The sequence below is a fragment of the Carcharhinus amblyrhynchos genome, chromosome 16 (assembly GCF_965287045.1).
Source record: "Carcharhinus amblyrhynchos chromosome 16, sCarAmb.v2.hapA, whole genome shotgun sequence".
Taxonomy (NCBI): domain Eukaryota; kingdom Metazoa; phylum Chordata; class Chondrichthyes; order Carcharhiniformes; family Carcharhinidae; genus Carcharhinus; species Carcharhinus amblyrhynchos.
In genome coordinates this window covers 42,568,546-42,593,480 of record NC_137339.1, presented here as the reverse complement: position 1 = coordinate 42,593,480, position 24,935 = coordinate 42,568,546, and the positions used below count along the sequence as shown (strand labels likewise).

Sequence of the window (24,935 nt, the reverse complement as noted above, 5' to 3'; positions counted from 1 at the left end):
CCCCTGACCCGACCCCTCCACGCGTCCCTCCCCCCGACCCGACCCCTCCACACGTCCCTCCCCCCGATCCGACCCCTCCACGCGTCCCTCCCCCTGACCCGACCCCTCCACGCGTCCCTCCCCCTGACCCGACCCCTCCACGCGTCCCTCCCCCTGACCCAACTCCTCCTTCCGAGCCCTCCACGTGTCCCTCCCCCCGACCCCACCCTTCCACGCGTCCCTCCCCCCGACCCCACCCCTCCACGCGTCCCTCCCCCCGACCCCACCCCTCCACGCGTCCCTCCCCTCGACCCAATCCCTCCATGCGTCCCTCCCCCGACCCGATCCCTCCTTCCGAGTCCTCCATCCCCCCTCACCCCACCCAAGCCCTCCATCCCCCCTTACCCAATACTTCCCTCCCCTCCCAGGTGGGGATAGCTTCACACAAAACATAGTAAAAGTATAGAAGTCTTTCCCACAAAAAGTTGATCCTAACTCAAACAATAATTTAATTCTGAGAGTGATACAAGTTTTGCAGGCCATAACTTTCAAAGGTTATGGAGCATGGGTAGGGTAAATGGAGTTCGATCATGGCCAATTTGCATTCTATCTCATTGTATGGTGGAAAAGCCTTGGGGTATGAAACAACCAAATTCTGTTTCTATGTCGATGTGATGTGTGTTAGGCCAGAGATTATCTGAACATGTAGTTGGATTTGGAGAACAAAATGACACTCCCACCACCTAGTGGTAGGTAGTGCTCAACTACAAAATCAAGAACATGGTCTATTCCAGAATGCTCCTAATTTTATTTTTTCAGTTTGTGTTAGACTCTTATTTCCAATTTTAAACACCACACATAGTTCATGTCTGAAGGTATTGTAGTGACATGAAGGTACAATATTTAGAGTGCCTTCTAATACTAGAGTAGAAAAAGTACCACACATTTAACGCAATTTTACAGAAATTACAAAGTTATGGGCATGTCAAAATGAGAATATGGTAGGTAAAATTTATCAGTAATTCATTTAACTCACTTGGTTATTTCCAGAACTTTGTTCAGGACCGAAGCAACCTTTGCAGCCTGAAACAAATAAGCATTTTAATTACTTGAAATTAATTCAGCAAAATACTTTAGCAACATCTGGAAATTAAAATTGTGGTTTTCTACTGATTTTGAGAAGATCGAATATATCATGGGATGCAAAAATTTTTTTTTATTATTATTCATTCGTGGGACATGGACGTCGCTGGCTGGCCAGCATTTATTGCCTATCCCTAGCTGCCCTTATTCAGAGGGCAGTTGAGAGTCAACCACATTGCTGTGGCTCTGGAGTTACATGTAGGCCTGACCAGGTAAGATTTCTTTCCTAAAGGCCATTAGTTTTTCCAACAATCAAAAGTTGAAAATTTATTTATTAGTCAGAAATAAGGCTTACATTAACACCGCAATGAAGTTACTGTGAAATTCCCCTAGTCACCACAGTCCAGCGCCTTTTTGGATCAATGCACCTAACCTGTGCATCTTGTAGAATGTGGGAGGAAACAGGAGCATCCAGAGGAAACCCACACAGACACAGGGAGAACATGCAAACTCCACACAGACAGTGACCCAAGCCAGGAATCAAACTCGGGTCCCTGGTGCTGTGAAGTAGTAGTGCTAACCACTGTGCCACCATGCCGCCTCAATGGTTTTGTAATTCCAGATTTTTTTTTTAATGAATTCAAATTCCACCATCTGCTGTGGCAGGATTTGAACCCTGGTCCCCAGAACATTAGCTGAGTATCTGGATGAAAAGCCTAGTGATACCACTAGGCCATGGTCTCCAAGTAATGTCATGAGACAGTTTGTAAGTTCTCTTAGGAGACAAGAAATGAACAACAGAGAGGTGAGGCTGATTAAGTATTTTAGGTTTTACTTACTTTTGGGGATTGGGAGTTTAAAAAAAAACATACCTTTCACTTCAAGAAAATAACTGAGGGAGGTATATCTAAGTATATATGGCCTGATTGAGTTAATAGCCTTTGTTCAGTCTAATTGTTTATCATATGTCCAGGTGCACCATACAGGGTATTTATCTTTTATAATCCGGTCAAAACAGTGCATCAGCATTCTACCCACTGTATACTATAGCATACCATGCCTCAAATTTCCACACAACTAATTTCCTGGTCAGCCCAGCAGTGACAGAGCAGAGAGAAGGTACACACTCAAAATGAGAAGCGCCATGAAAAAACAAACAGCTTATGGGTGACTCAGTGTGATCTGCACATTTGTTAGCAGATGCCTTGTTCACTAAAAATGAATTGTTCAGGAAAGAAACAGCTCTTAAAACAAATGGAATTGCACACCCAGCAGGCATATGGGATTACAATACTGAGGACTACAAGTTCTAATATATACCAATTCAATTGTATTTCTGCAAAAGGTACAATGCATGTACCTGGAGTCAATTTACACCACACCAATAGTAATCCAAACTGTAGAACAATAAACAGCACCATTTGCTATTCTCACAACATTCCTGAACCAAGCATAATACAGTCCAGTACCACTAGAGGGTAGATGGGAAGTACTCACATTCATTTGCACAGTCATATAGTTCATCGGAGGATAAAGACTTAAGACCAATTCGTCAACACTGGAGAAAGGAAGCAACAACTTTACCAACAGTGTCTTCAAACATACAGTAGCAAAGGCAGTACAGAACTTAAGTACAGATAAAACGGTAATAAACATTTGTAGGTGCATAGAAAGTGCAAAGCTTATTGGGAATCAATTAAAATAACTTCTTTTTTATGTCATCTAAACCAATTTGCATCCAATGAAGTATTTTTGAACTATATGTCAGCAAATGTGGCAGCCAACTATCAAACAGAAATAAAGTAAATGGTTGGTGTTAGCCCTTTACGGGGTTAATGCTGGAGAGGACAAGAAAAGGTTTTCTTTAGTCTTCTTTGAATGTGCATGGGATCTCATTTCAGAATCTCAGTTTTAACATCTCGTAGAAAAGACAGTGCATTTCCTCTTAGCAATGCCCAATGACATTTGGAACTGCAATTGCTCACAGAAGCTAACACTTTGATTAAAAGGAAAATGAAACTTATCCCCCTGACCAATACCTCCCCCCCAACAGATTCAAAATGCTAAAATTGTAGGCAGGTTTTGATTCAGTAATAAAAATACACTCACCATGGGCTAATTTCACTGGTAGTATCTCCCAAATCATCCAGTTGTGTTATGTGTTGCAAGCTGTCCACCTTCCCATGAGTTTTCATAGCTCCAGAGACCTTTTTCAGACACGCTTTGGCTGCTTTCACTAATCCCAAGCAAGGAGCCATGACTTGTTTGTCTGTTTCTGACCAGTAAGTATCCCGATTTTCCCGTGAGTCTACATCATCAAGTATGTCACTGAATGGGTCTTGATTATCCGCATGTCGAGCCTGCCAATTACAATTTTTGGAATTATCAGAAGAGATTGAACATAGTTCAATCACCACTATTCTTGACTTGCCAGCTGTTACAAATTTCAGTCCGTCTTATAACTTGTCTGTTTCATCAAGCTGGCTCTTGCATGTTATATTCAGGAGTACACTCAAACTTGCCTTGTCTAATTTGAGACCTTATGATAATGCAATTAGAAGACAGACCTGAATTCTGGTCCCTTTGTTTCACATCAAATGGCAAGAGGCATTTGCTAGGTTTGAACTCCTTTATTCACAGCTATCCTGTGACAAAGCAGCATCCAATTAAGATGCTGGGCCCTTAAAGGCACACCTAGCTGATCTAGCGCTCGCATAATACGGGATACCTAAAGACTTGTTGGATTTTCAGTGGCAAGCTGACACAGTGGTTAGAACTGCTGCTTCATAGCGCGAGAGACCCGGATTTAATTCCAGCCTCAAGTCACTATCTGCGCAGAGTTTGCACATTCTCCCCAGCTTTCTCAGGGTGCTTGGGTTTCCTCTCAGTCCAAAGATATGCAGGTTAGGTTGATTGGCCATCTTAACTTGACCCTAGTGTCAGAGGGATTAGCAGGGTAAAAATGCGGGGTTGCGGGAATACAAACTGGATGGGGTTGTGGTCGGTACAGACCCGATGGTCCAAATGGCCTTCTTCTGCACTGTAGGGATTCTATGATTTTCACATGCAGCACTAACATCTGATGGTGCTACAAGTCCTTAAATGAAACTAAGACACACTCATCTCTAAGTCTAACAAAGGAACTGGAATTGTCATTCTCAACAAATATGACCATAACTGATTTTCTTAATAATGGGTCAAAATTGGTATCCAATGAACAACCTCTAAGCAGAACTGAACAGGCCTGATCAAAAGCAAATTACAAAAACATGTGTTAGACTTGCGCAAGAGTAGTGAACTACCTGGTGGCGTATATGGTAAAATTTGTCCTCACGGTTCATTGTGTGCAAGTATGGGCTGCTCAAAATTACACTCCATTTTATTAATAACAGGTTTTGCACAACATGAAGTGGTCAACATAAGAACATAAGAAATAGGAGCAGGAATAGGCCATCTAGCCCTTCGAGCCTGCCCCGCCATTCAATAAGATCATGGCTGATCTGTCGTGGCTCAGTTCCACATTCCCGCCCTCTCCCCATAACCCTTAATCCCCTCGCTTATCAAAAACCCATCAACCCGCATCTTAAAAATATTTAGCGAGGCAGCCTCCACCACTTCAACGGGCAAAGAATTCCAGAGATTCACCACCCTTTGAGTGAAGAAGTTCCTCCTCAACTCCGTTCTAAACCGCGCCCCCCTTTATCTTGAGGCTGTGCCCCCTAGTCCTACTGTCCTTTCTGAGCGGGAAGAGTCTCTCCACCTCTATCCTATCCATCCCATTCATCATCTTATATGTCTCAATGAGATCTCCCCTCATTCTTCTAAACTCTAACGAGTACAAGCCTAGTTTATTCAGCCTCTCCTCATAGCTCAACCCCCTCAACTCCGGTATCAGCCTAGTAAACCTCCTCTGCACTCCCTCCAAGGCCAAAATATCCTTGCGTAAGTGCGGCGACCAAAACTGCACACAGTACTCCAGCTGCGGCCTCACCAATGCCCTATACAGCTGCAGCAAGACCTCCCTACTTTTATATTCAATCCCCCTCGCTATGAAGGCCAGTATCCCATTAGCCTTCCTGACCACCTGCTGCACCTGCAGGCTGGGTTTTTGCAACTCATGCACAAGGACCCCAAGGTCCCTCTGCAATTCCGATTGTGCTCAGTAGTATACTAACAACCAATGTGAGATCATTAGTTGGGCTCACAATGTAGCTTACTTACACATATTAGAAGCTACATATATTCACTGGAAGGGCCTGTTCTTTGCAAGCAGAAAGACTATGTTTGAAAAGACACTTCGATGAAAAAGCTTGGGGTTCAACTGTTCCCTAGCGCATTCCAATAATTTTCCAGCAGCCTGCCCCGAAAACCAATTATTTGCCAGCATCCAACTGGCTGTTTACCAACACCCAAAAACACCCATCCTCACCATGTTCATAGGAATGAGCACATTTCAACAATAATGAACAGCAGTGTGTCATTTCTAGAATGTCTAAATTAACTTCCATTGTCTAAAGCAGTATTTAAACACATCACATGGATCTTAATTAATATTTATTAAATAATAAGGATTTACAAGTATAATCATCAGCAATGTGATAGCAGGGGTCATTGCCTGTGCTATCAAATAATACATTTTGTTCCATCTGGATCACTCAGCTCCAGACATCATAACAGCCTTGGTCTAAGCATGGGAAAAAAGCCCTTGACACGAAGGCAGCTTTTGACTGAGTGTGACAGAAAGGAGCCTCAGTAAAAGTGAACTCAATGGGAATGAGGTTAAAATACTCCACTGATTAAAGTTATAGCTAGCACAAAGGAAGATGATTGTGGTTGTTTGGGGCCAATCATCTTAGCCCTGGGGCATCACTGCAGAAGTTCCTCCTCATGAACTGAGCACTGTGAAATAATTAAACATCCTAGACGCAACCATTTGAAAATGTTCCATTAATGGCCTCAACTTCAATGCAAGATTGGTAGGAGTTAATCAGGCAAGTTGCTCCAGCACATCTTGTAGATGGTACACACTGCTGCTATTGTGCTCTGTTGGTGGAGAAAGTGAATATAACAGGTGCTGGACGGGATGAAGGTTAAATAGCTATTTTCTGGCTGGTATTGAACTTCTTGTTGAAGTTAGATTCATCCAGACAAGTGGAAACTATTGTATCACACTCCTGAATTGTGCCTTGTAGATGGTGGCCAATCTTTAAGTAATCAGATGAACTAAGAACAGTTGTTCAGGGTGGATGGATGTTCCCCCCATTGACTTGGGGACTAGCTTTGTTAACTGTATACCTCAATAATCTGGATATAGAGCTATATGAAGTGTTAGACTGTATAAAAATAGGAGACGTAAGTTATTGAGGACCAAACAAAGCTGCAAAGGACTATTCATAGGCTGGTGGAATAGATGGGAAAATGACAGATGAAATTCAATGCTAAAACATGTGAGGTGGTAATTTTAGAATACATTAGATAGATAGTTGAAGAAACAGGGGATAAAGGGATAAGAGACAGTCCAGACATGCAGTTAGGACCAGTGCTGGTGTGAAGGGTAAACACCAACAAGGGCTGGTTGAACTGAACTATTTCTGCGCTGCAATTCCTTCTGAATTAAAGCTTGCACCAATATAACCTGACCAGTAAAAGAATGAGTGTGTTAAAATGAAAAAATGTCAAATAACGCTCTCTTCAATTATTTTAAACTAACAAGTTAGCAATAACACTAATTTCCAAGAAGACATTTCAGCAGAACTGGAGGGGGACAGAACAAAAGCAGCAAAACTTTTTGACCTTATGTGTCTAAAGAAAGGCACCACACGAAGCAGCAGATCGTGAGGATGCTTTGTCTCAAAATACTGTCTGAAGTGCTGTATTGAGACATCATTGGCAGCAATGTAAAGATTCTAATCTTGTTCATTTGCACACAATTTTAACCTGGCTGACGACCGCTATCAGCATCCATTTCTCAAGCAATTGACGAAGCCTTGTGATTTGATCTTAATGCATGCTATCATGCATGCTAACAAACACCTTGGCTTTAGACGATTGCTGTGAAAAGTGTGGTCTGTATGACACAATGGACAGGTGCAGCTAGAATCTGTGAACTAATGAATGAATGATTTGCAAGAAACTTTAATAAGAGGGGCATGATTACAGCCACTAAGAAAACCATAATGTAATTGGGCAAATCCAACACAAATTCATGTAAGGAAACTTATATCAGGCAAACCTGTTAAGAGTTTGTTTTAGGTTGTAACTAAGGGGAAATCAGGATATGTACACAGGTTGTTGAATTGTCAAAAACCATCCAATAAGGTGCCCACACAAGCAGCTACACACAAAGCAAGGCTAATAGAATTTGGGGGTCATGGATTAAATGTGACATTAACCCACCCCGACACCTTCCCCACCCAATGAATCACTTACTTTTGCAATTTAACTGCTCCCTTTAAACATATCCTTTTGCAGCAGCTGCTTACCTCTGTGTCCCAGTTACTCTATGCCAGTGCTGCCAGGAGTGCACTGCACCGCTCTTGTCTCAAGCAGCCCGAGTGAGGAAGGCTGGGTGAGACAGGGATTGTGCAATTATAGAGAGGGTAAATTAATTCAGAGTGACAATCTGACGGATTGCCACTCTGAACAAATTATGGGCCAATATTTCAACATAAGAGTACAAAAAAAGTTAGGCAAATGTTGACAATCTAAGTTTAAGTTTATTTATTAGTGTCACAAGTAGGCTTACATTATCATTGCAATGCAGTTACTGTGAAAATCCCCAAGTCAGCACACTCCGACGTCTGTTCAGGTACACTGAGGGAGAATTTAGCTTGGCCAAACACCTTTCCAGCACAACTTGTGGACTGTGGGAGGAAACCCGAGCACCCAGAGGAAACCCATGCAGACACAAGGAGGACATGCAGTCTCTGCAGAGATAGTGACCCAAGCAGGGAATCAAATCCAGGTCCCTGGCGCCGTGAGGCAGCAGTGTTAACAACTGTGCCACAATCTGAATAAAAGCAGACAATATGCAGGAGGTAAGAGGTGATTAATTATGGCAATTTGGTCAATCTTAATTTATTCATTCTGTATAGTCTTGAAATACCTTTACTGCAGCATTTAATTGGTTCTTAAATGATGCCGGGCTTGGTTTGCTACTCTATCCAGGAGTTAAGTCCATGTACAATTACTCTGTGGGGAAACAGACAGATCTTCCTGACATCAGTTATAAGTTTACAGTTTGAACTTGTGACCCATTGCTCTTCTCTGACCATGAAATTTCGTGTAATTATCCAGATTTAATATTTCTGCACCATTTATAGTTTCATATTTCTAAAATTACTTTGCAGATGCCACCATACCCCAGCTGATTCATCACTGCCCCTCCTAATTTCATATCATCTGTTTGAAGTTTGAGCACTGTGTTGAACTGTTGAGCACAAGTCACTGACATAAATTAGAAACTTTAATTGTCACAATTCTGATTCCTGGGCATCCCATGTAGGAACATTATTACATAATACACAATGAACAATAAAGATAGGATGCAAGTTCAAACTGCCAGTCTCAGCTCGCTTCAGTAGGAAGCCACTGAATGGAAGTCAAATGCCTCTCCATATCATCACAACAGGTTCACAGCAGACACCATCTTCCTGGCCCTATACTCAACCCTGGAACACCTGGATAACAAAGACACTCATATCAGATTCCTATTTATTGACTGCAACTCAGCCTTCAACACCATTATCCCTACAAAACTCATCTCCAAACTCTTTGGCCTAGGGTTCAGCTCCTTCCTTTGCAACTGCATCCTAGGCTGCCTAACTCACACACCACAATCAGTAAGGACAGGCAACAAAATTTCCTTCACGATCATCCTCAACAATACTGCCCCACAATGCCGTGTTCTCAGCCCTTTATTATAGTCTTTATATACTTATGGCTGTGTGGCCAAATTCCACTTCAACTTTATTTTCAAGTTTGCTGATGACACCACCACAGTGGGTTGAATCTCAAACAATGACGAGAGAGTACAGGAATGAGATAGAGAATCTGGTGAAACGATGCCATGGCAATAATCTCTCCTTCAACGTCAGTAAAACTAAGGAGATAGTCATCGGCTTCAGGCAGCACAGTGGGGATCATGCCCCTGTCTACATCAATGGGGATGAAGTGGAAATGGTCGACAGCTTCAAGTCTCTAGGTGTCCAGATCATCAACAACCTGTCCTGGTTTCCCCATGCCGATGCTATAATCACAAAAGCTCACCAACATCTCTACCTTCTCAGGAGGCTAACAAAATTTGCATGAACATTACAACTCTCACCAATTTTTACAGATACACCATTGAAAACATCCTTTCTGGTTGTATCACTGCTTGGTATGGCTCCTGCTCTGACTAAGACCGCAAAATACAAAGGATTGTGAACATAGCCCTGTCCATCATGCAAACCAGCCTCCCATCCACTGACTTTGTCTATACTTTCGGCTGCCTCGGAAAAGTAGCCAGCCTAAACAAGGACTCCATGCACCCCAGATATTCTCTCTTCCGTCTTCTTTCACCACAAAAATGTTACAAAAAGTCAGACTCAAAAATAGTTTCTTCATCGCAGCCAGACTTTTAAATGGACTCACCTTATATTAAGTTGATCTTGCTCTACACCCTAGCTATGACGGTAACACTATATTCTGCACCCTCTCCTTTTCTTCTCCTCTATGTACTCTATGAATGGTGTGCTGTGTCTGTAGTGCGCAAGAAACAATACTTTTCATGGTATACCAATATATCTGATAATAATAAAATCAAATCAAGCTAGAGACCATCCCTACCTAGGTTGCTGTGGTAACATGGACAGGAGTCAAAGGTCAAGCTGCACACACATTCTTTATAATTAGTTTATTTTAGCTAAAATTGAATAAAATTAAGCGATGACTCATTCACTTAATTCTTTTAGGATGCAAAAAGAAAAACAAGCTGACAAGTTAATTCTTTTTGGGATGTGGGATCTTTCATGAGATGTGGGCATCACTGGCAAAGCCAGCATTTGTTACCCTTGAACTGAGTGATTTGCTAGGTCAGTTCAGAGGGCAGTTAAGACTCAACAACGTGACTGTCAGTCTGGAGTCACATATATGCCAGGTAAGGACAGCAGACATTCGCGAACCAGATAGCTTTTTTTTTAAAACAACAATCAGACTGGCTTACTTTTATTCCTGAATTTAAATTCCACCGTATGCCTTGGTGTGGTTTGAACTACTATCTTCAGAGTATTTTTCTGGGCTCCTGGATTACTAGGCGAATATCATTATCACTATACAATCATCCCTTCACCTTCCCCAAAATCGAAGTTTCTATTTCCAGTAAGATGAACTCTCTTTCTAATTTTGGGCTATATTAGTAAGCATAGGCTCACAGCACAAATTCATGCTAATCTGGTACAAATGGACAACCCCATTCAGGAAAAACTACAAACGACACTAAACTGGAAAGTGTAAGATAGAGTGGAAGCAGGAATAATTGCGATTAAATAAAAAACAAAATTCTGGAAATACTCAGCTGGTCAGGCAGCATCCATGAGAGAAACAGATAATATTTTGGGGTGTGATGACTCTTCATCAGAACACTGAGATCCACACTAATGATGAGCATTCGACTATGTGATCCATAATGCCACTAACTGTTCAAAATGGGAAACGCAGTGCTCCATTTTCAACTCTAGTTTCAAAAAAAAAATTTATTTAAGAATACATTGATTTGTTTGCTAAATGTTTTTGCTGCAACTGAAGACAGCTAGTCTTATTCCAGAGCCCAAAGTCATAAGAGTGACAGAAATATAAACAGAAAATGCTGGAAATAGTCAACTCATCTGTGGAGAGCTGAATAGAGTTGATATTTCTGGTCAATAATCTTTCATCAGATCTGACAAAATTAGAGATGTAATAGGTATAAGCAAATGAAAGGTGAGGAGTTTGGGTAAAGAACAAAAGGAAAGGTGTGTAATAGGTTGACAGAATCACACTAACACAAACGAAAATGATTATCAAACTATACTTAGTGCATTTCCTAATCTAGTAACTCAAAATAAAAATATATTTGAATCTCTTTTGAACAAGTTATTTCCCTACAAACTTTTATTAGTGTTTGGACAAAGTGCATTTGGACTCTAGCTTAATTCAAGTGAAATTTCCTTCTCAGAAATGTAAAAACATCAGGAAGTTAGTAACAAGCTGGTAAAATGGTCAAATCTGCAGTGGATCAAATACACTTTAGTAGAAAAATGAGCAGAGACAATACAAACAAAATCATATCATTCTAAAGGGTATACATCTACAAACATCTTTGAAAGTGGCAAGACAGGTTGTCAAAGAGTATATAGAGATGCTTGGCTTTATAAATAAAAGCAAGGACAATAAGCTAAACCTTTACAGGTCATGATGAACTGTCTGATTTGGGCATCACACATAGGAACAAAGTTAAGCACTTAGAGGGTACGCATAACAGATTTACTGGAAGGGTACCACGGGTACAAGTCTTCAATTACATGCCCAAATTGGAGAAGGTGGGGTTTTTCCTTACAGCAGATAAAGCTAAAGGGAGAGTTAATAAAGATGCTCAAAATCATGAAGGGTTTTGATGGAGTAAGTGAGGAGCAAGTATTTTCAGTGGTAGAAGGGTCAATAATCAGAGGACCTGATATAAGAGACAAATGTGCAAAAAGGAGATGTTTCTTCACTCAAGAAGGTGAAATGATCTGGAATGCACTGCATGAAAAACATGTAAAAAGAATTTGATAAATACCCAGCTTTGAATCCTGCCACGGCAGATGGTGGAATTTGAATTCAATAAAAAAAATCTGGAATTAAGAATCTACTGATGACCATGAAACCATTGTCAATTGTCAGAAAAACCCATCTGCTTCATTAATGCCCTTCAGAGAAGAAAATCTGCCATACTTCCCTAGTCTGGCCTACGTGTGACTCCAGAGCCACAGCAATATGGTTGACTCTCAACTGCCCTCGGGCAACTAGGGATTAACAATAAATGCTGACCAGCCAAAGGCGTCCATGTCCCACGAATGAATAAAAAAAACTTGAGAAAAGAGCCCAGTGCTCTCAAGAAAGGACAGGGGTGTGGGTGTAATTGGACAGCTTTTTCAAAGAGCCAGTACAGACTGGATGGGCCAAATGCTCTCTGTGTTCTGTATTACTCAATGAAATTCAAGTTTTAAAATCTTAGGTAGAGATATATTGAAATTACAATGTGAACAGGCCATCAGCTCAACCACTCCATGCCAGCATTTGTCCTCCACAATGAAATAAGTTGAAACACGTTTACCCACCATGTTCCAATATCACTTCAATCATTTTTCCTTCATTCTCCTGTACATTCTATACTTGGAGACTGACACAGTTCCTGTGTCAACCACTAATCCTGAAAGAACAATCCACAGCCTCAGCTTTTCCTCCCTCTACTTCAAACCTTGTTTCTAGGGACACTCTTCCTGACCGTTCAATTACTGGAAATTCTCTAACTCCACATCTCATTCTTCATCATTTTAAACTCTCGTGTATTGCCCTCCAATCTGTAATGTTATAATGAAAATGCCCAATTTTTCCAGCTATTTTCTTACACCGGACTGCAATCTGCATTGTTCCCACTCATGGGATACAACACTGCACGGATCAAGGTCCGAAGGTTTTGCATAGGTTCATCTTTACGTTTAGGTAAATGTATTCCATTAAATTTTGTACCTGCTCCATTTCCTCCAATGCATCTTCTACAATAGCAGCAGAGGAAGACATCAGAGATAGAACGGCTGCCTGGTTATCTGTGGAAGAGTACGAAACAGTTAAGTCTGTAACACTCGGTTAGAAAATGTAACCAGGCACAGTTGGCAATTGTTACACCCAAAAGAGAAACAAAATTCACCTCATCACTTGGTTAATGACAAAGCTAACTATATATAATTGAATTCAAAGCTACATATGACTCCTTGCAAAGTTAAAAGTTACACTGTGCTAAAGCTCAGTCACCAATTCTTCAAAACTAAACTTCCACAATTTTGCATCAATTAATCGTTGGTGCAAAGAATTTCAAAGGACTGATACATAGCTAATAATTTCATTCAGTAACTATCAGTACTTATAAATTTAATATATGTTACACCATACTGGGCATCAGTATAAAGTACTTGCATCACAGCAGAAGCTTACGAACTACTGAAAATTATGACATTTCGGTTAGAGAATGTTGTCCAATAGTATGATGCTGAGGTTATGTTGAAATATCAAGCAACTGGTTTTTTAAAACCTTTCCTGGAAAAACATTCTCACTGAAGACATTAGTATCGTCAGGTAATAGTAGTGTAACACAGAATTGTTTCATTATTGTTAGCTGTCTATAATTATGGTGAAAAAGCTTGTTGCGCAAATAAAGATTTCTGTGGGAATTACCAGATTAACAAGAAAGATGATACGTTTTGCCAAAATTCACATGCAGCTTCCATATCAATCACAAGTTACCACCAAAGCAGAAAATATCTTAATGAATAAAGACCCATAAGAATGTTGAAATTGTTTCCTGACCAGCTGCTTTTTCTGCCCCCTTTTCATGTGCAGAATATATTCAGCTATGAAAGTTTAACTGGGTGTAGGAGAAGAGGCAGAGAAGGGATATGCACTTTGGACTACCTTAGGTGGCGCTGTACAAGCCAAAGACTGAAGCCTCACAAAACCCTCCAAAAACTGGGTCAACTTATACACAGAGTACTAAAGCGAACCTCCAGCAAGGATACGATCGCCAATTTGAAATGTCGTTAGCATTCGATGCAAAGGATGGGATATCTTAAAATATCACATATCTTCGCAATCTGATTGCCCAGTTACAATGTACTGTGAAGAGAAACATTCATTTTAGGGTGAAGAGTTGAGGATAATTAATGCAAACATAGCATGTTACGGCTGGAAAGGAGTATTGAATTATATACCAAGTATGTGCAAAAACATGATTTTTGAGGCCGGATAACTTAGGTCATCTTATATGCCAAGTCATCATATAGGATGTGACTTATGGTGCATTTTGAAATTCACATTACCTTTCGGTAACTTAGAAAATCGATCACAAGCTTCCCAAACTGCACCTGTGGATGTCAGCTGATCCTGTGACAAACTAGAACCATAAGAAAAAGACTTTACATACAAATTGAGCAAGATACAAGACAGGGCAGAAATAACATTCTATTCAAATCTGTGACATCAATTGCATTTCATTGGAAAAAATATTCCGCAGATAACCATGGAGGGCTAAAATGGCGCTAACACTTGAGAGAAAAAAGATCAAAAGTGAATCTTAAAACAACTGTTGCAATTACATTTAAGTGAGCACTAATGTACCAGCTTACAAACACACCACCCCAATGGCTAAACTCAGAATTGCCAATCACATATTTTTCTTAATGCAACAACAACCATTTTACTAGAACTGTTTTGGTCTGTATTAAAGCTAAAAGAAAATGAGATCAAATTTCCATATTTAAAAATTTGCACAGGTTTCTCAATCTGATCCTTCTGGTTTTGCATTTGTTTACATTAGCAAACTTATGCAATATGTATTATGATAATGGATCGCTACTCCTCCATTTTGAGAACCATTTGGTAGATATACTGAGGGCACTGCATAGATACTAGAACAAAGAACAAAGAACAACAACACAGCACGGGAAACAGGCCCTTCGGCCCAACGAGCCCGCGCCGCCGTCCCACTGTCTCAGTGTCCTATTCATGATTTTAGTCTACGCCTAATGTGCAAGGATCAGGGAGGTCCAATTTAGGGACAATTTAGTACCCAATCAATCAGCCTAAAAGCACATCTTTGGGGATGTGGGAGGAAACTGGAGCACCCGGAGGAAACCCACGCAACCACGGGGAGAACGTGCAAACTCCCACAGACACAGGCCCAAATCCATGTGTCCGCACAGCAACAGAGATAGTCTCTGAGCTGTCATGTTGCCCTCGAGATGGTCCAGTTTAAGCACACTAACGACATGAAGCAATAGGCAACTCCCGAAGCAACGTCCAAGAGCAGCCCACTACAACCTGCCGCATGCATGCCCCTTGCTGGACTTAAATGCCTGTGGAGACAAAAAAATTCATTATTAAACAGGCAAAGACTGTAACATCCCTGAGGCCAAACGTATTCCCAAGCCTACAATGTTTAGTAAGGCCTACTATATCCCCCTATATGTAGCCCGCTCATGTGGCTGTCTAAGTGACTCTTAAACAACCCTAGCGTGCCTGCTTCCACCACCTTACTCGGCAGTGCATTCCACACCCCCACTACCCTTTGCGTGAAAAACTGCCCTCTAATATTTGTCTTATACCTAGCCCCCCTCACCCTAAGCCCGTGACCCCTCGTTCTATCCATTTCTAATAGCGGAAAAAACTTACCACCATTTACTCTATCTATCCCCTTCATAATCTTATAAACCTCTATTAGATCCCCCCTCAGCCGACGTCTCTCAAGGGATACTGATGGGGAATTTCCACGTCCACCACCAAGGATGGCTTGACAGCACCACCATTGACAAAGCTCACTGAATCCTAATGACATAACTGCTAGATGGGGTGTGCAGCAGAAGATGAGAGAGCCATTCTTTAAAACGAGTTAAACATTCACCTGCCTCCAGTACAGGTGTACCATACAGCATGTACCAGTTACAAGATAGACCATAGCAACTCCCCATTTCCAAATTTGCAACTCACACCAATTAAAGGACAAAGTGCAAGTGAATGCCGCAATCAAGTCACATACCATGTCTAACTTGCAAAAGATGCTCTGTCAGAATCGGTGCAGACTTGATTGGTCAAATGACCTCTTTCTGCACAGTAGGAATTCTATGATTCTATCTAGAATGGACTGTAATTTAAATAGTGGGGTTATATTGATATTTTCCTTTCCTTCATAGTCAAATCGGTCAAAACTCTGGAACTCCCTACACAGTATTATGGGTATACTTACACCACAAGGGCTGAAAATGGTACAAGAAAGAAGCTCACCATCACTTTTCAAAGGCAATTAGGAAAGAGTGACAAATGCTGGGTGACACCTACATCCTATAAATAAATATAGCAAAAGGCAACTCTGGTATTTTTTTTACCCATTATATTCTTAGAGAAGGCAGGTTAGTATCTATCTCAGCAAAGCTGGTGGTATAGGGAATCACAACCTAAATTCAGCCATCAATTAATTATTCTTCAGGAGACCTTTCCTTGAAGGGTGGGGGAAAAGAAACAATCCTTGTTGACTGACAAAATGGACAATCCCAATTCATCTTTGCTTCATCAAAATATAGTTTAAATTTTCTTCTTTTTATCCTCTCCCCCACCCACCCAGTCCCCCACAACCTCTAACATGTATAGTACAAAAAAGTGTTTTATGTTACGCAAAAAATACCAACCAGACAGAAAATCATAACATTACTCCAGATTGGGTAACATTCATAAAATTGTTTGTATGTTCTTTAGAACTCTGTGTGAAAGGATATTTCTGGAGGGATTCCCACCAGGGGGTCAATGCGTACGGTAGGTCTTCTCACCAGTACCACCACATTTGTATTGATGGATACCCAAGACTACTTCATATCAAACAGAAAACATCAATATAACTGCACTATTTAAATTACAGTCCATTCTAGATAGAATCATAGAATTCCTACTGCGCAGAAAAAGGTCATTTGACCAATCAAGTCTGCACCGATTCTGACAGAGCATCGTTCCCAGGCCCACCTTCCATCGCTGCAATCCCACACATTTACTCTGCGACTTCCCCTAACCTACCCATCTTTGGACACCAAGGTGTAACCTGCACATCTTTGGAGGAAACCGGAGCACCCAGAGGAAACTCACACAGAGGTGGGGTGAACATGCAAACTTCACAGTCACTCAAGGCTGGAATCTAAACTGGGTCCCTGGCAATTCCTTATATACCAGCTTTATTGGCGCTGTGAAGCACAGTGCTAGCCACTCTGCCACCCCGCAGATACCAACAGATATATTCTGGTTCTGAGAAACAACAGAATTATAGTATCCCTACAGTGCAGTAAGAGGCCATTCAGCCCATTGAGTCAGCATCAATTCTCTGAAAGAGCATCTGACCCAGTCTCACCACCCTATCCATGTAACCCTCATCATTTACTATGGCTAATTCATCTAACCCATGCATCTTTGGGCATTAAGGGGCGATTTAGCATGGTCAACCCACCTGCGGGGTTCCTGGCACTGACAGGCAGTACTGCGAACTGCTCTGTATTGTACCACTATATATGTGAATCCAGCACAGTTAAAGATTAAAATATAAAGGGAAAAGAGAGAACAAAGTTCAATAATTTTAAAAGAATAATATTGGAGCCATAGATTTCTCATTCTCCTGCAAGTACCGTGGGCCTTGCTAAGTACTATATTTTAAGTAATGATGCAAGTTTGTTATTTACATCTTCATATTTTCAGTACCATCTTGTATTTGAAGTTCGTACCTTTGAAGTGGCGTGCTCAGTATCACGTTCAATAGCTGAATAACTCCCTCCACTACGTCCATTGTGGCATCTCGAACCAGCCGGCGTAGAGTTACACCTGAAGCCGACGAGACAACCATTAGCATCTCTTACCTACCAAGATCAATGATTTCTACAATTGTTTAGCTAACACAAAACATGCTACATTGAAGGTTAACAAAGCATCGAGTCAGAGATCTTTAGACCAACTCATCTGAATCAGTTTTCAAAAATACAATCTTCTTTAGAAAATGCGCATTCCAGCATAGAAGCATTGAGAAAACTTTCAAGGGGGTAGTCAGGCAACAGTATTTCTAACAGAAATTCCCCACTGAGAATATGGGATCACCATTTCTAACTTTGCCACTGAAACTTTTCACCACTGAAACAGATTCTTCCAATTATTGTATGCTAGACACGTGGTTATAGGTGACTGTGTTGTGTAATGAATCTTGTAGAAATTTATCAGTGATTGGTGACAATTATTCTTTAAACAAAAATTATAATAATGAATACTTTCTGAAAATAATACTTCAGCCAGTCAGTTTTCTGTCTGGGGCTTAAATGTGTCACATACTCACGGCAAATCCTCATATTTGTGGGGCCTCTTTAATTATTAGGATTTTATATCTTGCTTCTCCCTTCTGAAGTGAACATGATACTGATCAAGGCACAAATAGAGATTGCTGAGGTAGGGTGGGGTGAGGCATTTGAAGATAAAGGCTAATATTTAGAAACTGGTCCCAAAGGACATAAGGAATCAGCGGGCAAATATTTCAAAGGTGGAAAAGGTAGACACAGAACAAAGCAAATGACTGGAGAATAGCTAACATGGTTCCATTATTTATGAAGGGTTATAGAGATAAGCCAGGGAACTACAGACTGGTGAGACTTACGTCAATGGTAGGGAAGCTATGGAGAAAATTCTGAAGGAGACAATCTATCTCTATTTGCAGAGACAAGGCAAGACTTGATCGGGGATAAACAGCATGGCTTTGGCAGAGGGAGGTCATGCCAAATAAATTTACTTGAATTTTTTGAGGAGGTGACCAGGTGTAGATGAGGGTAGTGCAGTTGATGTACTTTAAATGGATTGCAGCAAAGCCTTTGACAAGATCCCACATAGGAAAATTATAAAGAAGGCGCATGCACATAGGGCACAAGGTAATTTGAAAAGGTGCATTCAAAATTGGTTAGTTGTAGGAGACAGAGGGTGATGACAGAAGGTTGCTTTAGTGACTAGAAGCTAGTGTCTAGTGGCATACCAAGGGATCTGTGTTGGGTCCCCTATTATTCATTATTTATATAAGTGATATTGATGACTACAGGGGGATTAGTAAGTTTACAGGTGACAAAGATTGACCGGGTGGTTAACAGTGGGGTTGAGTGTCTCGGATTACAGGAAGATATAGATGGGATGGCCAAGGGACAGATAGGTGGCAGATGGAATTTAAAGCTGAAAAGAGAGAGGTGGAACACTTTGGAAAGAGTAATTTGACAAGGAAGTATTCAATGAACAATATGACACTACAAAGATCTAAGGAATAAAGGGACCTTGGTGTGTTTGTCCATAGATTTGTGAGGGTGGAAGGGTATGTCATGGAGTGGTGAAAAAAATGTATGGGACACTTCCCTTTAACAATCAAGGCACAGATTACAAAAGCAGGGAAGTCATGCTGGAATTCTATAGAACTCGGAAATGGCCACAGCTAAAGTACAGTGTGCAATTCTGCTTGCCACATTATAGGAAGTTTGTGATTGTACTGGAGGGGGTGCAGAGGAGGTTCTCCAGGGTGCTGCCAGGGATGGAACACTGAAGTTATGAAGCAAGGTTGGATAGGCTTAGGTCATTTTCACTGGAGTAGAGAAGACAGAGGCAACCTGACCAAGGTGTACAAGTTTGAGGGACATGGACAGGTTGGAAAGGAGCAGCTGTTCCCCTTAGTTGAAGGGTTAGTCACATGAGAACTCAAGTTCAAGATGAGGGGCAGAAGGTTTTGGGGGGGGGGGGGGGGCGGCGAGGGAGAAGGTGGTGATGGTCTGGAGTATACTGCCTGGGAGAGTGGTGGAAACAGGTTGTCTCACATCCTTTGAAAAATACCTGGATGAACACTAGGCACATGATAATATTCAAGGCTATGGGCCAAGTGCTGGTCAATGAGATTAGGAGTTAGGTCCGGTATTCTCATGTAGGTGCAGACTTGATAGGCTGACGGGCCTCTTCTGCACTCAGAACTCATTCAGGACTTGAATTTGAATAGGCAATTGCAAAGTTGAGTTTACCAATAGGAAAGTGTGCATTGTCTTGTGCTCACGAGCTGCTTTGTTTAAATTGGCTGAACTACAGGAATAACTCCACATAAATTTTGGTCCTTCAAATTTCAACAACATTGACATCAGAGCTCTTCATTTACATGACGTGGGTGCAAATGAATAGGGAGTGTGCACTCATCAGCAAAATGCAAACAGTACCACATACATCTGAGTAATCTTGTCTGGAGGTTCAGGTAAAATGATTTATATGCATTTTGACCACAGAGGGCAAAAGAAACTTCAAACTTTTAACTTCTTAATTTTTATTCTCTGCCTTATCACTTTACAAAACATAAAAGAACATTTGTTGCATTTGCTAGATAAAAATAACAGTCATTATAACTGTGAAACAAAATTCTCATTTCTGCCATATGGATCTACATATTATAGCATCAGCAACATCTTAATGGACAAATGTGTAGCTCTTCGGCAGCACTTGCCTTGACTCTTGGGCAACCAGTAGTACACTGTGGTTAAATTAAGGATGTTCTTCTGAAAGTCTGCAGTGAGTTTCTGACAGTCCTAATACAGAAAACATTAGTAAATGGAATATAGCATTGCTTCATATGTTTGCAAGAATTGTAACTGGAGGTTAAGCTTGTGCACTTACTTGCACAGATGGTAAGGGTGGCTTTGAAAAGGCCAGACTTAGCTTTGTTGCTTCTTGTGATATCACTTTAAAACAGTCACCTAGAGGAAATATGTTGGGAAAAGATAGGCAAGGATTTAGGAAAATAGAAACAAAGTAGTAACAGCAACTGCTGCTGACAGTATCAACTCCAGAATCAGCTAGACTACTGCCTAATATAAGTTTAATCCTAGAATATATTACTGAGGCAGAGCTTAGATTGCTGTTACAAGCTTTTTGCCATTAATTAATTATTGTACTTCCTTTCATAGAGCTGCAAGTTAACCTCAAGTCCTTGGTACGATAAAATTAACAAAAGATTCTATGAACTAAATAATAATCAGTTAGAGTATTAATTAAAATGAAAGTCTTTTTCCCCCCCTCAATTACAATGTTTAAAGTAAAACTTTAACAAGCTAAACACACAATCTTCCTATATGTAAGGAAAAGTTTACTTTAGAATTGGTACAAATGTAGGAGAGGCTTTACCAATGTGTAATTCCATCATAATCTGTGTGATCTGACCATAAATGTTGGCACTGGAAAGACACCACTGTGTTCCAATATAACAAAAGTAAATAAGAGGACTAAAGCTAGTTGGAGCAAACTACTTTCCTGCACGTCCTTTCAATCACCATTTGGCAGCTGGCTAGTTCCGCATCTTTTTTGCGACGTGCAGAATCACAACATTCTTTCCCACCTCCTACAATGCAAGTCTTTCTACCAAGTAATAAGTAGTTATAAAAAGTAGCCAATAGTTCAACTCATTTAAGGTACAAAATAATGACGTTAAAACGCCAGTCAATGATTGTATAAAGTTTAAATTGCAAATATTCTAGTTTCCCTTTTGAGCTCCAGTATATATGTCCAAAATCACCTGTAACATTGTCCCTTTAAATATTTCGCTCATTTCAGTATATATGAAGAACAGCAAAGATTATTTAAACACAACACTTCCTGTAATCTCTTCTCACATCCTCATATATTAAGTGCCAGACCTAGAGTTTTCCAGAAGAAGTTCAAGTCAAAATCTTCAGATTTCCACAATGATTCACCCTCTATAAAAAAGAGAATAGATTTCACGAACATGCTGTCATAGTTTCACAGAAGAGAACAAAAGTACATTTCATTATCAGCCATTTGAGCTGAGTTATCCACCCTCAGGCAAGATGGTTAGAATGCATTAACTGAACTCCTGGAGCTGAGGGAGGAGGTGAAAAGGTGAGATGGGAAAAACAGCCAAAATTGTTTCAGCTGAAATGTAAGCTGAAAATGCATATATGACTATTATGTAACAATAAAATCATACAATTGTATAGCACAGAAGGCCACTCCGTTTATGCCACTTCTTTCAGAGAGCAATCCAGTTAACCTACTTTCCTGTTTTTTCCCCATATTCCAACGATGTTTCATCCCTTCAAGTATTTATGCCCAAGGCTATCATAGAATCCCTGCAGTGCAGAAGGAAGCCATTCAGTCCAACAGATTGAAGTCTTACATAAGAACATAAGAAGTAGGAGCAGGAGTAGGCCATCTAGCCCTTCGAGCCTGCCCCGGCATTCAATAAGATCATGGCTGATCTGAAGTGGCTCAGTTCCACTTTCCCACCCTCTCCCCATAACCCTTAATTCCCTCGTCAACCAAAAACCTATCTACCCGTGTCTTAAACATATTTAGCGAGGTAGCCTCCACCACTTCAACGGGCAGAGAATTCCAGAGATTCACCACCCTTTGAGTGAAGAAGTTCCTCCTCAACTCCGTTCTAAACTGCCCCCCCCCCCCCTTATCTTGAGGCTGTGCCCTCTAGTCCCGCTGTCCTTTCTGAACGGGAAGAATCTCTCTACCTCTACCCTATCCATCCCTTTCATTATCTTATACGTCTCTATAAGATCCCCCCTCATCCTTCTAAACTCCAACGAGTACAGACCCAGTCTATTTAGTCTCTCTTCATAGTCTAACCCCCTCATCTCCGGTATCAGCCTCCTCTGCACTCCCTCCGAGGCCAAAATATCCTTGCGCAAGTGCGGCGACCAAAACTGCACACAGTACTCCAGCTGCGGCCTCACCAGTGCCCTGTACAGTTGCAGCAAGACCTCCCTGCTTTTATATTCTATCCCCCTCGCTATAAAGGCCAGCATCCCATTCGCCTTCTTGATCACCTGCTGGACAGAACATTTTACCCAGCCTTATCCCCTTGACCCCATGTATTTACCTTTCCAACCTACATATCTTAGGACACTAAGGGGCAATTTAGCATGCCCAATCCACCTAACCCACAATCTTTGGAGTGTAGGAGGAAACCGGAGCACGCAGATGAAACCCATGCAGTCATAGGAAGAACGCGCAAACTCCACATAATAATCCAGGGCTAGAAACAAACTTGGGTATCTAGCACTGAGGCACCAGTGCTAACCACTGTGCCACCCAATGTATCCACCTCCACCACCATATCAGGCAAATTTAGGATTTCATCCAAATATGGATACAAGAGTTCACTACTAAGCACAATTGATCAATCTTTAGAGGTCAGAAGAGGTGAGCGAAAGAAATACCAGCAGCAAGAGCCAGTGTTACTACTGTACAAACTACGAAGATAAATTAAGTTTCCACCTCAAAAAAAAGTTACTTTTCCAGCATCATGAAGCCTTGCTTACCCCTGCTGCAGCAGGTCTCTGAGGCTTCCCACTATGCCCAACTCCAGTACAACTTGACAGGAGGGGCTGGGTGCATACTTTACACACTTAAATGACCCCGGGGTCACAAATTCATCTAGAATCATGGGGCTATCGCAATAATTGGCAGCAGTCTCCTCCTCTAGTCCTGTCGGAGATACATACACCTCAGCCCCATAATAATCCCAGCTAGTAAGGCACAAAGCAAAGCCCTTTGGGTAACGCTCAAACCAATGCTCTCCCGGATCTACATGCAATAATAATACACAATCAGACAAGCCCTGTGTTTGATTCCACAGCATCCTCCACCTCCTCTCAATCTTCCCTCAAGGTGTTTGCCTCATACTGCAGTTAGCCACAACTGTTAACCCTTCAGAATTCATCCACCCACACACACACCCACCTTAATCAACACACACAATGGCACAGTGGTCAACACTGCTGCCTCACAGCACCAGGGACCCGGGTTTGATTGCCGGTTTGGATCACTGTCTGTTCAGAGTCTGCACATTCTCCCCGTGTCTGCACGGATTTCCTCCAGATACTTCGGTTTCCTCCCTCATTCCGAAAGACATGCCGGTTAGGTGCATTGACCATGCTTAATTTGCCCTTCAGTGTACCCAAACGAGCACTGGAATGTGATGACTTGGAGATTTTCACAATAATTTTGTTGCAGTGTGAATGTAAACCTACTAAAAAATAAACTTTAAAAAACTTAAACACAAGCTTGGACAGATATGGAAAGAAGAAGGAACTTTATTCAGAGCTAAGGGGAAGGAAATCAGAGATGAGTTCAATAAGGGGCAAACACACACACACACACACTAGCCTGGGATTGACCTTTCCCGGGTTCGGAGCAATGTGCTGCTCACACACCTTGTGGGAACCCATCAAAGTGCAGGCATCTTCCCAGCCTTTATCCAGGATGGAGATGCAGGTTTTCAGTGAGTGGCTGAAGCAGCATCCGCCAAAATGGAGCGCCGCAGCCATGAAGGATTTTGGATAAAGAATTTAAAAACCAAGGCACCGCCAGACCGGGAGATAAACATGTCAGACAGCAGCGAGAGGCCCAGGCTGGGCTCGTGTCAGTAGACAAACACCGGGACGATCAGCAAGGCCCGTGTCCAGGCCCAGACTCTCCTCCGCACTCACCCCGCAGCTGCGACACCAGCTCCCGCAAGCCCTGCACCAGGTTCCGCAGCGGCAGCTCCGAACAGAGCTCTGGGTCCCGGCTCGGGGTCTCGGGCAAGACCCGCTCCTCCATCTTCCCGGCAGCTCCGGGGCGGGGCTTAGCAACCAGGGGCGGGGCTACAACTCCGAGTCGGGGCTTAGAAGCAAGGGCGGGGCTACGACTCCGGGGCGGGGCTTAGAGACCAGGGGAGGGCTTGGGACAAGGGGCGGGATTACAACTCCAAGGCGGGGTTTAGAGACCAGGGGCGGGGCATGAGTCCAGAGACCTGAATGAGGGGCGGAGCTACAATCCTGGGGCAGGGTCTTAAGATCTGGGGTTTGGGTTCTGAGTCTTGGGTCCTCCAGGGATGTGGCGAGGGCTGCACTGTGGTTTGCACTGCTGTCTCATCAGCGCTAGGGACCCAGGCTCAATTCTGGCCTTGCGTAACTTTCTGTGTGGAATCATAGAATCCCTACAGGGCCGAAGGAGGCCATTTGGCCCATTGAGTCTACACCAACCACAAACTCACCTAGGCCCTATCC

At 41.9% G+C, this 24,935-nt stretch overlaps 1 protein-coding gene across 1 annotated transcript in view; it reads right to left on the bottom strand.

Annotated features, from left to right (window-relative positions):
• The window catches only part of ccndbp1 (cyclin D-type binding-protein 1), a 34,753-nt gene extending 10,237 nt beyond the window's left edge, over positions 1-24,516 (bottom strand). The window contains exons 1-10 of the mRNA XM_080204450.1: positions 24,375-24,516; positions 21,549-21,608; positions 20,533-20,612; positions 20,363-20,444; positions 17,592-17,688; positions 14,157-14,230; positions 12,814-12,890; positions 3,172-3,422; positions 2,560-2,620; positions 1,016-1,062 (exon numbers count right to left, since the gene is read on the bottom strand). Of these exons, the coding sequence (XP_080060576.1) occupies positions 1,016-1,062; positions 2,560-2,620; positions 3,172-3,422; positions 12,814-12,890; positions 14,157-14,230; positions 17,592-17,688; positions 20,363-20,444; positions 20,533-20,612; positions 21,549-21,608; positions 24,375-24,486 (941 nt within the window). The 5' untranslated portion in view covers positions 24,487-24,516. The remainder of the gene's footprint in view (positions 1-1,015; positions 1,063-2,559; positions 2,621-3,171; positions 3,423-12,813; positions 12,891-14,156; positions 14,231-17,591; positions 17,689-20,362; positions 20,445-20,532; positions 20,613-21,548; positions 21,609-24,374) is intronic.
• Positions 24,517-24,935: the final 419 nt, after the last annotated feature.